At 34.5% G+C, this 11352-nt stretch overlaps 1 protein-coding gene across 11 annotated transcripts in view; it reads right to left on the bottom strand.

The window, feature by feature from the left end:
• LOC106172252 (neural cell adhesion molecule 2) overlaps window positions 1-11352 on the bottom strand; it is a 56203-nt gene that overhangs the window by 13768 nt on the left and 31083 nt on the right. For all 11 annotated transcript variants that reach the window (XM_013552951.2, XM_013552887.2, XM_013552900.2 and 8 more), the window contains one exon: window positions 10953-11089. In XM_013552951.2, the coding sequence (XP_013408405.1) occupies window positions 10953-11089 (137 nt within the window). The remainder of the gene's footprint in view (window positions 1-10952; window positions 11090-11352) is intronic.

Below are 11352 nucleotides of genomic sequence, written 5' to 3'. Positions count from 1 at the left end.
ACTGCTCATTTGCAAGGATCAAATGTGCTGACATTCTGTGACTTTCCACTGCTGCTTGTTCAAACAGCTGTAGAACACATATTTTTGTAGTTAATACCAATTATTGTAATGTAAAGTAATCCAAATTATTGATTTGCTTTGTGTTTGTAGGTTCCTTAGGCTTTTCCTGAAGTGAAATGAAGAAGTTGGCAATTCCCACAAATACCGAGAAATGTATTGAGCTAGAGGATTGATGGCAAGATGTTGATTGCCCACTTCTTTTGCCTGACTGAATTCACTTTAAGCTCTGAATGCCAGTAAATGCTTTAAAATGGCATGGCTCACACTTCTAATCTCACCACTGCAAACCTACTATGTGATACATGTAACATCATTTAAGATCTCTGTTTGATTGACTGAAGATGTTTAATAGACAAGTTTATTGGGCTCACTGCATTTTTATGGTACCAAACTAAGTTCAAGATGCAGAAATTGACAAAAGAACCACAAAAGCAAGATCTTTCTCCTGAAAAAGTTTTTTTCCTTTATGATTGCTTTAAGTATGAGATAATTATGTGTTATACTACATTCAATCATGACATTAACGTTTTATGTACATTTAGATCATTTTATTGACCATTAAGTTTGTTCTTAACACCCTTAAGAAAAAAAAGTGTCTTTGTATTCACAAAGGTGAAAGACTCTCCATAAACTTTAGCTGGGTCATTTTCTAAAGGTTCTTGAAAAGCTTCAGAAGGTTTTAAATGACTTAGGAGGTCCTAGTGATCCACAGTAAAGTGAGGTTATGAGTCATCTTATTTTACATACAGGTCAGGTAGCTGAAGAAAAGATGAGTAAATAAAAAAAAGATCCCGTGTTGTCATAAAGCAGTTTTAATATTAGAAGATGTAACTGCTTCTTAATATGTACTTCTTAATGTACTGACTAAGCTAATTTGATATAATTCATTTTAAAATGGCTACACATCCTGCAGTTGTATTGGATGTAAATGGAAATGGTTATGTAGTTTTGTTCTCTAATGCACAGTGTTGTGCCTTCTTGTAAAAAAGCATTAAGTACAGGGGCGGACCAAAAATTTAGGCCATAGGCTTTTTTTTTGCATGTATAGAATTTATTTTCTATTTTAGAATAAGACATGCAGTAGACACCACTAAGGCCCCATTACCATAGACACATTGGTTTACGTGGATTGACCCAACTCCTTGGGGATTCTTGCTGAGTGCAATCAGCCTCCTTAACATGCCTCCTCCTGGCATTAAGTAGAATGCAGAAATGCTAGTGATTATAGTACATAGGGAAGAGGATTGAGGCATCTTATTCAGTTAAGCTGATTGCACTAAGCGAGAGCTCCTGCAGAGTTGGGTCAATGTACCTAGACCGATGGTGTGTCTATGGGAATGAGGTCCAACACTTTATTTACTTTACATATACCTAGTCAAACCTGATTTAAGTCATCACTTTTGTCTTTTTAAAAAGATAGCACATACCATTTGTTGTTTTAGGTGGCAATGTTAATGTACAAGTCTATGAATTAAATTTTGTTGATGCATTTTTAATGTAAGAAGGCAAGTGTGTGTGGGTGTGTATGTGTGTGTGCGCGTATGTATTGTGCTTCATGGATTTTCAGTGACCCGTAAAGTGGCAGTGGTGGACAAAGTCTCCAAATGTTTCAGAAGATGTGTGTCAAATTGATTCATCCGGGTGACATCTGAGCAGCTGAGCGTCATGATTGCATACTAAATAGAGGGTAGAGAATACCCCATCCCCCTTAATTACCAATCACGAAGAATTAAAACAGGTCAATAACCAATCACGAAGATATATTCAGGTCAATCACCAATCACGAGGAATTGAAAGCTATCACCATTCATCAAGATAGAAATTTGCCGTACTTGCAGGAATGCAAAGAATTTATAACATTACCAGAATGATTTATTTTGTGTGTTGAATAACAGGAATCTTCTACTTAGAGATATTCAGCCATTCTCATTGGTCAGGATTCCCGCGTTCGAGACTAAGGTGACGATATACGACTTGAACCGGAAACTAGCGAACTACTCACATTTCCACTGCTTTACCTTCTTTGTTCAAAGAGTTTGTTGAATTTATATTCAGTGAGTGATCACCTTACAATCATGATGCAAAGTTCGGGGACATTCTCGAACAAAAATTCCTGTAACGTTAATTAAACGTTTTCACGAATCACGTAGATTTGGAAGGGTAAATCGCGAATCACGTTGATGAATTTATACCAATAACGTGGAACAAAGAAATTCCTGAATCACGTTTCACGCAGAATATTGGGCTCCAATAATGCATCACGCTTGAAAAATAAGGCCATTCCTGCATAATGCAAAAGGTGTTCCCTACCCTCTAAATAGTGCCACTGTAAGATTTGATAGATGAAGTGTTTTAAGAAAATTGGCTCTTTTTACATAAAGGCAGTGCATGTTTTATCTGTAAATAATGATTTTTATCCTTGCAGTATGTTGTAGAATATCAAAATAAGGAAAAAATGGGTCAAAAAGCCTACAGTATTTTGTCTTAGTTGTTGAGACTCTGGCACCTGTATTGTTTTTAGAACAACACACTGAGGCATCCTGGTCATTTTGTGTGGCCCAAACAACTATTAACTGACAATAATAGTTTCAGGAGCAAAGAAATATTCTAGAAAATAGTTTCAAGCAGGCATCACTCCTCCATGATGCAACATTGTTGTTTTTGATGGATATAATACTTGGTAAAGAAGCATGGAAGAAAAACGTGCCCCACCTGGTTCCTGTTGGTGGTCACTCAGAAATCAATTAAATTCAAGTTATATACCTATCAGCTATCCCATACTTAGCATGATGTATTTTTTCTATGACTGCCAACTGGTGTTTCTTCAGTAAACTATAGCTATTTGTACACACCTTCTTGTTTAGACAGTGGGGTATATCTTGCTGGGTTGAAACAATGACAACATATCTGCAGGATTCATCGTACATGTATCTGCTAATTATTTGCAGAAGATTATGCACTTACTTAGTAGTTTTTTTCTAGAGAAGTGATGATAATTTCACCAATGCCTCTTCCCAGTTAAATATTAGTGACGATATCAAGTACAAATTTAAATAAAGATGAAATTGATACAGCATTAATGGTTAGGGCATCGATGCTCCATCAAATTGTTTTGTTTTATAATAGAAAGGCTGTGGTGTGAAAGCCATGTTCATAATAAGGTTATTTAAAACTAGGGATTATCCTATAACAAATTATCAGACAACAAGAATACATTTTTCAGTAGGATGTATCTATGGTACAGTTTTGTGATACTGTCTAGGCAGTTTTCCAATATAAAGCAGCCTAAAAAGTAGTGACTATAAATGGAGACGGTTGAAAAGGGAGGTTTGGGCTAAAAAAATTCATTTAAAGGAAGCTTTCAGAGGAAATGAAAAGAGTATATTAAAGTCCTACTCAATTCAATTTTGATTTTCATTTGAACAGTATTTACTATCTTTTGAATGATTCATGAGGGATTTTGGTCTCACTTACATGTTCAGTAATGAACATTTTGTTTGGAAAATGAACTTTGTAGATGGGCCAAGGATGAGTTACATCTATTGAAGTGAGCTTATAGAATTATTTAACAGATTGAAAAGATTGGGTTTGAGATTGGGTACATAATGGTTGCAAACACACGTCCTTCGTAGTGTTTCTTATTTTGTCACACTGATCACCTAACTGTAACTGAATGTAAAGATTAGCATAGGTGAAGTATTTTGTTATAATGGCAACAGTGTGATAAAAGCACAGGTGCTATTTGTATACTTTCCTTTGATCTTCTGACTTTTCACAGTGGTAGCTAGGACAAGTGCGAGGTCCTGAGGGCCCTTCTTGTCGATAAAAAGAATTGTCATGAAAATTCTGAGTTTGCTGTTGCTGTGGTGGTAAAGGATTTAAAATTCAGTGACTAGGGCTCTTAGATATGTACAAACAACACGGAAAGGTCTATCTTTTAAAGAAAATCTTGCACACAGTATTTTTAACCCTTCTCTGACATTGTTCACAATATTTCACAAGTTAAGGGGTCCTACAAAAATTGAATAATTTAAAGAAAATTAAAGTTTTACTCAAAAGTACAGTTACTTTTGGAGGTAAAGTATAACTTATTTTCAATTTGTGGAGCAAAACTAGGAAATGGACACAGATGACTATTGTATTTTTGTTTGCAAAAATTTGATATATCAGATCAGGTAAAAGGTGATGGGTTCAAAAGGGTTTTCCATTTATTGTTTTATGATTTTTTGGTCCCAACCAATAGAAGACAGGGTGTCAAGTTGTGAAAAGGAATACCAATTCACAATGAAAGGGGTTTAAGTGAAAAGAAAGGCCCATTCAGTCTTTCATTCATTTTTTTTTGAAGAGGATATAGTCATGTTGCCCGATGTTTTTGTTATTGAAGTACGTATACGAGAGTCCATTATTTAGGAGTTTATATACCCCCCTGTATACAAATACAGAACACATTTACTTCTTCAAGCTGTCTTTACTTGCCAATTGCTTATGTTCCTAGGTAAATACAAGGTAAATGAAATATTTTTGTTTTTAAGTTTAGACACAACCCATTCAAATTTTGCCGTTGTTCCTAGGTACATTGCGCCTGCTTTTTGCAAATGCAGGTCTATTTTAACAGTTTCAGCCTTAGCATGCAATAGTTACATCAGTCATACAAAATTGACATTTGAATGAAAACCATTTTGAATTTTGAGACCTAGTTGTCAGTATCATAAAATTGAATTCTGCCTATACCTTTTTATTGTGGATGCACTATGCAGAAGATCAGCTCTTTCTGGATGAATAAATTTTTGATTTCCCTGTACACCTCACAACCTGAATGATATTCATTGAAAAAGGATTGAAAGTGTTACTCCTTTGGTGCATGTTTAGTGGGGGTAGATCAAAAGATCATCCACAGCCCCTGACAGAATGAGCCCTAAGATTCTATTACATGAAGAGAATTTTCCCTTGCAATACTTTTATTGTGACAAGGTTGACTATCATATTTCTTGCTATTTCCCTTGTTGAAAGCAGCTTCAAGTAATGAATGATTGCTTTCAGTCTACCATATGAAGCATCAGTTGAGATAACAAATTAAATTCTGATCTTTTGTGATTGTTGGTTGTCTTTTGCAAATAACCTGCAGGAAAAGTTTTTTTCTATCTGGAATAGTTGCATACAGAATATTTGTAAAGTCATTCAAATTCCCTTGACATTTTGTCTTTCATTCTTTTTCTTTTCCTTTCCTTTCCTACCCCTCCTTTTTTTTTTTGGGGGGGGGGGGGTACTGTTTAAAAGTATTTTCCAAATTTTTTGTCCCCAGTTTATTACAATAGACTACAAAGTGTACAGCGGCTGGTTTAATATTTGCCCCCAGTTTTTAGACAGATTTTGAGACAGTTAAAGTCGATTTGTCATTTTTAAGGACAAAATGTCTCTTGTGTCTTCTGTTGACAGATTGTAACTTAATTCATAGTCCACATAGAGTCACCACATAGCCTATGGATGTTTTGAAGGGAGAACAAATCTAAGAATGTGTATGTTGTCACTGCATGACATGTTTAATAGAGTTGTCTTTTGACTTATTTACTAGTTTTTTTAGGCATCTTTTTGAATCATGAGAGGTGAGGCATAAGTAATCACAATACAATGGAACATAAGCAATGTACACCTCATTATTGCAGTTGGTGTTTTTTTCCAGTTGGATTATTTTAGTATATGATGTACAATAACATATACATAACATATACATATAGGTTATAAAACGAGACAAACATTTTAGTCCTAATCTGGTCATCTGTAGTTTTGTCCTCACCTGCCCTCTTTAAATTACACCTTAGTGTAGTGGTTGTTTGGTGTAATCCTCAAAGTATGCATCATTATGATCTTAATTTTTTTGTCTGCTGTCTAGCATACTAATTTTCTCCCCATGGTTTGTGATAAGCTAAGCTACTTAAAGAAGCTCATCAAATTATTTCATATTGCCATTTGGTTGTGGTATTGTTCACCAAAGAAAATTCTAAGCCTCATTGAACAAATGGGGAGAAGTGAATGGCAATATAAGGACGTCCCTGGGGGTAAAATTTGATGCCCAATTCTATCAGTCACCATTTTCAATGCTTTGTAGAAAGGAAAAGTGTTGACTTTGACTGTTAATTAAGTTGAGAAAAAAAGGATAGACCGGAAATTTGACAACACTGCTTGATCACCTATCGACTTCTGATGAGAATGGATTGTTGTTGCTCATGGCTTTGTCTTGTTCTCACAACAGGCATTGGCTGGTATTTTTGGTTCATTTTTATCAACCATTAAACAAGAAAATTACTACATTGTACCCTAACAAATTTTGCATAACTTTCTAAAAAAACTCTTGTTTTGGACCTGTCAAGAGACCCACATAAGTGTTTCTGGTTAAATTCTTGTTTTCTGTTTTGCTGAGCTTGAAGGTGTCCAATTTTACACCTTCTGTTCAGTGATCAAAGTTAAAATCTTTAGGGGGGGATAGTTGCCTCTCCCAAGCCAGGTAAATGAATCCTTTGGCAGACAGCCAACAATTTAATTTTCACTATTTTAATCATGCAACATACATGTGCTCCAGTATCTCCTGATATTCCTTTCACTGATTTTTTCACAAATGTAAATATTCTCTAAGGTGTACTTTGAATTTTAAGAGTAAATACACAGGTTTTATCAATTGTATGAAGTCTTGCCATATCTCTGCATCAATATTCATGGTGGATGCACCTTTACGCTAGTTCCACAGATATAGATTGCACAAAAGGGAAGTGATCTAAAGACGTGCAGGATGCTCAAATACAAATATTTGATTGAGGGCGTATTTTCGTGAGGAAGGATGAGAGATAACAGTCCTGTGGGAGATTCCTTGTGATTCCTAATTTGTGTTTTGATATCAGTTGAAAGATTGTTTTGAAGTTCTCAGATGGTTGTGTGTTCAAGGTCTCCTCTGGGTGGTACTTAATCATAGGGAAATCAACCCACATCATTATAGGCTGTCTGGAAATTTTTCAAAATTGGAATGTAGAATTTGTCATTTTTACAGAAAAGCAGTTCTGGAACAAGTAAATATTGCAGTAAGAGGGTACATAAGTTTTTAGTCAAGTGTGTAGGTGTTTTGAGAAAAAAATAAGAATTTTCCATCCTTATCTTTTATCAAGCTGATATGTCAGTCTAAGCCATTAATGCAATGTCACTAGACATGAAGACACTGTTATATTACTTTAAGTCTTTTTTTCTTGGCCTGCAAGCAAAGAGTGCTTTCTCCTTTTGATTGTTGCCATTTGGACAATTACAGGGCTCTAATTAAGGTACACAAGTCATGCATCCTGGGGTAAAGTCACAGACATCAATGAGATCTGTGCAGTCTTTTTGCATCAGGCTATTTCTCTTTAGTAGTACTTTATGGAAGAGTTGAATTTATGTGAAAAAATCTTTGCTGTATGAAGTAGCATATCCATTTATGAAATTAATGTACTTTTATGAATGATTCACAATTTGTCTTGGAGGATTTTTTCATGTTTTGAAAGGCAGCATTGATTGATCATTTGTTATATCTGTGTGTAATATTTGAGATTGAGATTCCCTTGTTGCAATATTTAATTGTAATGAACTGTTTCTGGGGTGTTTTTGTAAGCAAAATTTATTACCTCTTACCAGTTTAATTTAAAGTTGCTTTTTGAAGATTTTTTGGTAGTTTTTATTCCTTAAAAATTACTTGACCTCCCTGACAACTTTCCTATGTAAGTGTGTAAGGTGCTTTACATACTATCAGACCCACTTACAAGAATACCATTTATTGATTTCTGTTTCTCCTTCAAGACAACAGTCTGTTAATTTCTTTTAATATGCAGATATGTTGCTGTTGGCAACTGGAACAAGTCGGAGACAAAAATGGAGAGCATGGCAGTGAAAAGTGAAAAATGGCAATTTGATTGGCAATTCCGAAGAAAGAGAAATGGAAGTTTAATGTGCAGTTACTCTAGTTTTAAAAGAGAAAGTGTACCAATGAAAATGGATCACTTGTTCCATAAAACAGACACAAAGACACTAATGGAAGTGGGCTTGATTTCTGATATATAAGAAGACAAACTCCTCTAAACTTTACAGCCTAAGAGTTACTGTTTCTAGGAATATTAAACAAAATCCCATAAATACTTCTGGAGTGTTATATTTATTACTTTCATATTTCTATGACTGCATGGCTGTGACATTTCTTATTTTACTTGTATTACATTCATACCAGGTAAATGAAGGTTGGATTCAGGAAGTGTAAAGCTACGTGATGTATGTAGTAGGCAATTTAAACCCTAGATTTCCTGTCAGGTCATATATCAAACATGACATATAACAAAATTATGGCAATTTACAACAATAAGTGTTTTTGTGATTAATGAAAGCCTTTTTTGCAGATATCTGTAGAAGCTTCAAGAGAGATATTTGGGAAAACAGGCTGAACTTAATGTTAAGAGACAAAATTTAATATTTTAAACACACATTAAGTACATAAAGCACTTCATGTTGAACTTATCAAAGGATTAGTAATACTTTTAGGTCAATTAACAGACAAATGCCATGAATTAATGTAGACAAAAATAATCTAATGTTTCACCCCCTGAAGCACCCCAGTATCAGGAAAAGGATGAATAAAGCTTGGTAATTCATAGAAAAATACTGTTTACAGCAGGAAAGTACTTTTTATATGAAAGTCTTCTACCATACATCTGGAGTTAACTGTTTTATACAAGTATCTGGTGTTTATCATATTGTGATTCCAAGCTGTTATTGCAATATCACTTCTGGGATCTTCTTTTTATTTGGCAGCGTTATTTTTCCACATGCATGTGTTGATTTTTATCTTAATTTGCCAGTAAATTTTGCATAAATATATTGCTTCAAATTTTTAAGAGCAAAAAAAATTGTTTAAAAAAGGGTTTTAGAATAAAGTATTATAAAGGGTCTGAAAAATGAAAAGTGTTTATCAAAATTTAGAAAAATTAAAATGTACTTTAACATTAGGTTTAAGGAGGTAAAGCATCAGTGCAGATTATAATTTGAACTTAAATACTTTTTCCCCATGCTAGTTATTTGGATTGGCGATGCAACTGCAGTTCAATTTGAACGATTCTGTGGATGATGCAATGTAGGAAGAAAAAGACCTTAAAAGTAACATGCTTCACAGCATCATCACCATGGAACAAAAGTGGCTGGAGTAATTTTCCTAAGCTCTTAAGTTCCTTATATTTTACTGACTGGCTGGCTCTGGCACACCTGTCGTGACTGATAGGGCCAAGCTCAACTTGCAGTCACCTGGGGTTATATTAGGGCCCTGAATTAGTAAGTGAAAACCCCTGTGGTAAGGTGGGATCACATGGGATTAATGGTGGGTTGATGTTACATTTTCACATGCACTGGCCCTGAACATTTATTGTTAATTCTATACCTATAGGACATTCTTTCATTGATCTGGAACTCTAGCTGCTTTATGGTCCTCATGAATACATTTCTTTTGGTTTCTCACTTCAAAGAGGACCAGCCCTCATATTAACCTGTATCTGTAAATAGTGAAGCTATTGTAAATATTTGGGTGGTAAAATCTGGCTTTATGAATATTGCCCTTGTATTTGTTTGCTATTTTTAGTAAGCGAAGTTTTGAAGAGTCTTCTTCTTTTTGTGGTTTTTTTTTAAGTGTCTTCAACTCCAAGTTGGTATATGTTTGATAGAATTTTTTTTTAGTTGGTTTTTTTAGACTGCTTGGTGTTTTTTCTCATATCAAGGCAACAAAAGGTATAAAATACTGTTTTTCCTATTAGTACATATGTTTCATTCTTTCTATATAGATCCTTTTTTTCCTTAGCGTCCTGGTGTAAATATATCAAGATAGACTTTTAACTTTTGATTAGTTAATAAATGTTTCTTCTTGAACAAAACCAGCCAGCAAATTAAATACATCGGAAATGCAGTGCCATAACTTAAATTTTGTATGTAGGAATGTTTTGTTTTTTTTTTTTGCTTTGTAAGCTTGATGTCAGTATATACCCAGGCAGGGCACATTAAAGGGGACAGACTAAATAAAATTCCACTTGTGAATAAATCCCAACAAGAGAAAATAGGATTTGTCACCATGTAATTGCATTATGATTATGTATGAAGTGGTCAAAAATTTCTTTTCAATGTACAATACTAGAAGTAAGAGAAGATTATAACATGTAAGTTTTAGATTTTGGGTGTGAGTACGTTTACTTTTTACTTAGTGAGCAGTCAAGTAAGTTTTACTTATGTCTATTAGGAGTGTTTGTCTTGTATTGTGGAAATTTGTATGTGCACTGGAGCTATGCAAACATGTTCTAAAATATTGTCAAATTCGCCTCTAGTGTTTGGTATTGTTATCTAAACATGGCCACTGTCGTTAAATTACTTGAATCAACTCTCCTGTAATGGTGGTTTTCTTGCAAAGAATGCATTTCTGACATGCAGCTTTTTGGCTTGGGGCTTGTGTGGTTCAAACTTTAAGAGCCACATTTAGCAACACACTGATTGTCGTCTTAAGTGTGTGCATTTTCTCAATCACATAATGTCATTCATGACTTAATTGATGAAGAGAATGAGGCATGTGTGGATGTAAGTTTGTAGGAAAGGGCCTTATGCAAGCAACACAAAATGAATGTTGCACCACACCTTATAGGAAAGGAAATCTTAGTAAAGACTTGGTAGCAGTATACATACTTCTGTGGCACAAAGCAAGAAAAATGGAGAGGAAGGACACTCAGTACATCTGCCTGGATAGATTCAATTTAAAAGACTGAGGGCTGGAAATGGCCATTGCAGAAATATTGATTCTACAGAAAGAGATTACAAGGCATTTTCTAGGAAACTACCAAGCAATGATTTTTACCTACCACTTTAGGCCCAAGGTTTCTTAATGCGCATATTAGTTCAACATCTTCATCAACTTCGGCAGTTACATTGTTTGTAGTGACTAGAAATTCTATTCCATGGCCTCCTTCTCCTTTATATGGAACCTTTCTTCCATCTACTGAAAAAGGAATAAGGAAAAAAATTTGAAATACAGACATTGTTGTTTTACAATTATCCACGTGGAATTCTTGTGCTCTTCTCCAGGCAACTGTAGTTCATATGAATCATTAAAATTGACATTTTAATTCAAAAGGAATTGCAAACAATTTTAAGTATTTTTTATAAAAATTTTGGCATTTTGATAATATCACTGAATTGAAGAATATGTGAGTAGATATAAACTGACTGCATAATTATTGTAACACATTGGACCACATCTCC

The sequence above is a fragment of the Lingula anatina genome, chromosome 1 (assembly GCF_051362555.1).
Source record: "Lingula anatina isolate TDL-2025a chromosome 1, LinAna3.0, whole genome shotgun sequence".
Lineage (NCBI taxonomy): Eukaryota > Metazoa > Brachiopoda > Lingulata > Lingulida > Lingulidae > Lingula > Lingula anatina.
The sequence above is the reverse complement of the archived record's forward strand: the minus strand, read 5'-3'. Positions and strand labels throughout refer to the sequence as shown.